This window comes from Daktulosphaira vitifoliae, unplaced genomic scaffold (assembly GCF_025091365.1).
Source record: "Daktulosphaira vitifoliae isolate Bord-2020 unplaced genomic scaffold, ASM2509136v1 Scaffold_2, whole genome shotgun sequence".
NCBI classification, from domain to species: Eukaryota; Metazoa; Arthropoda; class Insecta; order Hemiptera; family Phylloxeridae; genus Daktulosphaira; species Daktulosphaira vitifoliae.
In genome coordinates this window covers 29,643,468-29,649,968 of record NW_026099573.1, presented here as the reverse complement: position 1 = coordinate 29,649,968, position 6,501 = coordinate 29,643,468, and the positions used below count along the sequence as shown (strand labels likewise).

Below are 6,501 nucleotides of genomic sequence, written 5' to 3'. Positions count from 1 at the left end.
ATACCCAGTCCCGGATGGGACTCATCCTAAGATGGGGATCTCGGCCCCGGAAATGGCCGACGCCTTGCTGGATTAGTACATTATGTTTATACAACGAACACGAGAAAAAAAACTATAATTGGCTGCACGCACACAGCAAAACAGACCACGACGGTGGTTCAAAGGGAAGAGAGCTACGAAAAAATTTCTACACACCGGGCGAGACACAACGACGACGAACCCGTTTGGGAGAGGGTATCGGCTTAATGATTTACAAAATATACAACAGATAAAAATATGAACAATATTAGAGTTATACAGGTATGGACAGTGGTGGCCAGTGTATGTGTCATATAGGGAACGATTGTTAAACTGATAAAGAATATTGTGTGTATAGCGTTCACCTTGACAGCAACAGTACAGTTTTCTGATTACACGGCCGGATATAACGTACGCGCGCCCATTAGCAAAGCAAAACAGTAATCTATCAATATCATAACATTCACATTTTGTCACGTTACAAGTTTTTTACTTATAACTTATAATTTTTACTAGTAACACTTTTTTTTAGAAAATTTAATTATAAACAATTTTTATGTGAAATATCTGTCCCTAAATCTAATGATCTTAAAATTGCCAATTAAACCAATATTATATTGTTTTGTTTTTACATGAATATGAACAATTTGTAGGGTGATTTTCTAAATTAAAAAATATAGGATACACCCTGACTCCTCGTTTATTAAATTTCAATAATTTATTACACCTAATATTAAAATAATTATGTATTAAAAAAAGTGTTTAATTACTAAAAACCAATTACAAAATTATTATAAATAATTATATAATTTATAATAGTTATTTTATTTTAAGTACAAAAATTGTTTCACATTTCATATAAAAAGGACAAATATTTTTTATTTAGTTTACCTCAAGTTATAAATATAAAAATATTTATGACAAAAAATTTATATTTTTTAGCACTTTTTTAATATGGAATACCATCTTGGTTCAAAAGATGACTATTGATACATTTTGGTCCATTTCCTAATTTTGTCACCATAATATACTTCAATAGCCCTTTCTCTTTAGGGGTAAAATTAAACATGATTCTCTAAAAATAATGATTAATTACTATTACATCCAATGAAAGTTAATTTAAATCAATTTTTTATCAAATAAATAATTACAGAATTAATTTGAATACTTGATATTCCTCGTAAATATGTGTCAAAATGATTGGGAGGAAACACATGAATTAATTCTGATAGAAATGAACTTAAGTTTTCTTTTTCTAGAAATACAAAAGCATTTGGGCCAGCATCAAAAGTATAAGCAACCTTAAAGTAATTAAATTTATAGACAAAAAATGCAGCTATTAATAATAACATAACAACTTATACAACATATACAACATACTTTAATTTGTCCAACTGCCTCATTATAGTCATGTATAAAGCTAATTATTTCATGGGAAATATGATTCAAATAGATACATGGAGGATATGTATCCAAACAAATAGCATGAAACTGATTGCTATCTCGCATTGTTATTTCAGCAAACTTTGAAAAATGTTTATCTTTTATAGCCTGTAATAATAGTATAGACATAAAAATAAATATTAGAATGATTAAATAAAATGATAAAATAAATATTATTTAAAATTTAAAATTTAAAACATTATTAAATAAAATATAATTTTTTAACGTTTATATTTACGGATGAAATTTTATAATAAAATAAATAACATATATTTTGATATATTATATCAAAAATTGACTAAAATGAATAAAATACCCTCTATGGCCCTTCTGAAAGGGAATATATTGAATAAATAAAGTTTAATTTGAATTTATCAACCTTTTATCCTAATTAAAAGTAAAAATTTTAACATAAGTTTAATATTATCCTGCTAAAATTTGTGTTTTAGAACACTGTGCGGCCCCAATATGTACTAAAAATTAAGACTACGGAAAAAACCTCAGTCTACCACCAATGGTGACCCTAATAAACACCCAAAGCAAGTAAAATTAAAATCAACAGTTGTTAGCTATTTGAAATATTTTGATGCTATTAATTAACATTATACAAATATTTCTACAACAGAATTTAAAATAAAATATACCAAAAGGGCTCATTAGATTTGTTGCTGAGATATTAACCATTAAAAGTAAATGATGATAAAAAAAAGTTCTTTGAGACACAAAACAAATATATGCTTCATAAAATTTAGATAGCACCAATCTAGAGGAGATAACCATATACATCCCAAATATACCTATTATTGACAATTGCATTTCTTAACAAAATTTACTTTAATAAATATCTTTAATAATTCTTTTTATGAATAAATGCAGCCTAATAAATTGTTTACGTGATATATTAGTGACAATAGTTTATTTCTATAGTAAATAAAGCACGAATAAAATACATTACACTTTAACATGTTTTAAGGCCAGAAAAAATATCATAAATACATAGTTCTGGTTTCTAATTTGATATTTAAATAATTTTAAATGAAAGATTAAAAAAAACAATTGAAGTACTTGAATTATTTGTGCAGTTCGTTTGGGAACACACTCATTTACTCTATACTTAAGTAGTTCACTAGTATTCACAGACTGCTTCATTCCTATAGTACTACTAGTTTTTTTCTTAGAGTCATTCACCTAAAAAAAAAAAAAAAAAAAAATTAAATATCAATTATACTAAAAATAGCACAAATCATAAAATTTGAGTTTTTTATTAAAAAAAAACCATACAAAATATAATTCTTTGAAACAGTCAACTTTTAGATATATTAAAATATTAACTTATTATATATTGTGAGTGTAAAATTCCATTGGTGTAGTATGTGTAATTTATTTTAAATAAAGTAATGTTTTGGTATCAAAAATATAAGTTGAAATACTACAATGGTAGAAAAAAATGTATGTATATAATGTTATACATATTTTTTTTGTTATAAATAGATAAAATAAAAAGGTTAAGTACATCATTTTGAGTGAAAAAAAATTGTTTATGCTTAAAATTATTTTGAAATTTTTTTTTTATTATTTTTAGGTTTATATTGTTTTTGAATTATTATCTATGAAATAATTTTTAAGTTCATTCTTTATACCTTCTAAGGGTGTCAAAATTGTTTTTTTTTTAAATGGGAACACATCTTTTAAATGTAATAAAATGTTTAAGGTTTACTATTGATAGTAAATAGTGTTCAAATTTTTAATAATCCTTCATCCATTTTATAGATATGAAACTATTGAGTTTCCAATTTTTGGGTTATAATAAATGCATAATTACAATGGAATAAATTAATTGGTAACTAATGGATTCGTTTATGGTTTATTTATGAGTATACAGTATTTATTGTCAGGAAATAAAAATGCTTTACATTTTCAAATGAATTATATGTTTATTTTTTAGCCTTCAGTGAAACACATTGTTGTCAAATTAAAATTACCTTGTTATTATCTCTCAATTGTGTTTTTTTAGCAATAACTGCTACAAACTATGAATAGTAAAGTTGTAAAGAAGCAATTAGCTACCTGTATTTGATTTTCTTTGTATATTATTTGTCTATTTTAACTACAAAAAACAAAACTTATAAACTGATAAATGAATTAAGTTAAATAAAAATATCTCTTACTATAAATTAAAAATAATAAATTATTATTTGTTTAATAATGAAAATTACATGTTTTCATATGAAAGTACATGAGTAATTGAGTAAGTAGTAATGATAAATGGATTACTTTGTATATTCAACTCTTATATAATAGTTCATTCATATTCTTAATTAAAAAAAGTGAATACATTAAAAATAAATTTCAAGACACGAGATATTAGACACTTCATTTCTATTAAAATAATTATCATATTATTTAATTTTTTTTGGTATTTTTTAATTTCATCCCTTATACCTCATAAAAGTATCAACTTAATTTATTTAAATAGCAACATATTTAACAAGCTTATAAAATAAAAAATACTGCAGAATTTATTAACATCTTTAAATATAATTAAGAGAAAGTTACTGGCAGAGTAATGTGTAATGAAAAAAAAAACATAACCCACACTTCACTTCTAGTTGTAATCGACCATTCATTTTTTGAATTAGATCATCTTTTATTTTATACGCTAATTAAATGCTACTAATTAAAAAATGAAGTTGACATAATGGATGAATTTAAAAAAATACTTAATAAATAATAAATTGAGAAATATATAAAATTAATAAATAACAAAAAGTATTTTCTTAATGTAATTATTATTTTAAGAGAATTCGAGTTGTTGATATTAAAAGAATCAACTTTTATAAATATATAAACACAATATAAATTTTTTTTTAAAAGTTATAATCATCTTTTTTTTATAATTAAATAAAATTAATTAGTCATGACTAGTGTCCCACCTTATCATAAAATAAATTTTTCTAAATGGAAGGTTACTTGTTTTACCAGCTTAAAAATAAAAAAATGGTCTTATTAAGAAAATAACCAATTAACTTTTTTTAGACCAGTATTTTTATCCTTCCAATTTCTAACCACACTATTCATCTTACCCTGACATAAAAATGCTATTATTTAAAATACTGGTTTAAATTTTGTTAACAATTGGTTTTTTTTTAGTTAACAATTTTCTTATTTTTAATTTAATTTAAATGTTTCTATTACAAAAACATCAATATTATTTTAAGGAAAAAGAACTTTTTTTTTAAATTATTGAACACGGAATACTTATAATAGTAGAAAGGATAAAGGGCTTAAACGACATTTTATCAATTTCACAGAAGGATCAATAAATATATTTTTTTTTAGTTTTTTGGATTGAAATTCCTTACGGCAGGTTAGGATGTGATATGGGTTTAATTTTCATATACCGTTTTTATTTAAAAAATAAATAAAAATAAAATATAAAAAGGGATTTAAAAATTTACACTAAATTAGATGCTGTGAATAAAAACCTTATAATTATATATAATACAGTTTCCTTTATAGCTAATCTAAGAAATAATAAACTTAATAAACATAATATACCACAAGTATTAAAACAATCATTTCTGGCCAATGTGTGTCAGAAGCAATTTGGACTACAGTTGAATCAGATTCACATTTATCTACATCAGCTCTCCAATGAACAAAACCCCCATTTAAACTTCTACACGCACTACCACTACCTTGCCTAGCTATTGAAGGAAGATCTTCATCAGTTAACTGAAACGCAGTCGCTAAAGTGTAAACTTGAAAAAAAAAAATATACATTAATAAAAGTATATGCATCTCTAAATATATTTATAAATTGACAAACTTAAACACGCATAACCAGCTGCAGATGACGCAAGCCCTGCTGCAGTTGGGAAATTATTCTCAGAACAAACTCTTATTTTCCATTTTGCTTCAGCACAGTTAACTCCTTTTTTTTTTTTAATTAAGTCTCTGACTGTAAAATAATAAGACTTTAATTAAATATGATTATAGTAATTCAGTGACTTACCAAGTTGAAAGCATTTTTGAAGACGTGTATTTCCATCAACTGACATGATCCTACAATTTTAACATTATATTACAAAATTTAATAATAATGTAAGTACAAAAAAGGTTGTCATTTAAACACTGTAAAATTTTTAATAAAATTGATATTAAACTACATTTTGTTTATTTAGACAAAATTTTTAAGCTTTATTAGTAATACAACTATGGAGTTCCATTATCATGTTATTATTGCAATAATTATTTTATTTTCTTCAAAGTTATAAACATTACTTATTGCAAAAAATTATATATACAGGTTGATTAGTTTATCATAAGCCATACATTTTCAAAATAAATACAATATTGAAAAAACAATTTTTGCTTTTATTTAATTAGGTATATTTTATGATTTATCAGCTGATAATTACTTTTTAGAATCATCCCTTAAAAACATTAAGAATTTTTTTGCAATATTAAATGTGGAAATACATGCTAAAAATTTTTAAATTATTAAATATACTTACTCTCCATTCAGCCAAACCATATCATTTTCAAAAAATGGACCTGCAATAACTGATGTTTTAGCATGCATCTGAAAATACATTAATTGTATTAATATGATTATTAATTTCTTTTCGAACTTAATTACTTGTTCGCAATCTAAAGTTAAACTGAGAGAGTCATTAAGTGGTAGTACTAATTCTTCATTTTTTTTTCCCCCTAAAAATTTTAATTGATTAGAGTCTTAATATTTACGATCTTAGTTTATATACAATATTTAATGACAGCTATATTAACAGGAGCAATACAAGTTACAACGTGATCCATTTTATTAAAAATTAAACAGTTCTTTTAGAAAAATAAATCAAAATTTATACAAAAATTGTTTGGTGATTAATTCAAAACTTTTGTAGTTATCCTAGTAAAATAAACTTCAAGTTAACGATACATCTAAGTTAACAGAACATTTTCTTTGTATTAATTATCAATTACTTAACAACATATATCATCAATAATTATTTGAAATATTTGAATTAATAAAATACT

General features: G+C 23.7%; 1 protein-coding gene across 1 annotated transcript; it reads right to left on the bottom strand.

Moving 5' to 3' along the window:
• Positions 1-531: 531 nt before the first annotated feature.
• On the bottom strand, positions 532-6,501 carry LOC126897265 (diphosphomevalonate decarboxylase). Its single transcript, XM_050670758.1, has 10 exons — positions 6,228-6,501; positions 6,104-6,174; positions 5,979-6,046; positions 5,477-5,526; positions 5,291-5,422; positions 5,020-5,222; positions 2,527-2,649; positions 1,399-1,569; positions 1,170-1,319; positions 532-1,093 (listed from the first exon to the last, which is right to left on the bottom strand). The coding sequence occupies exons 1-10, from the start codon at positions 6,280-6,282 to the stop codon at positions 968-970; spliced, it is 1,149 nt and encodes a 382-aa protein (XP_050526715.1). The 5' UTR covers positions 6,283-6,501; the 3' UTR covers positions 532-967.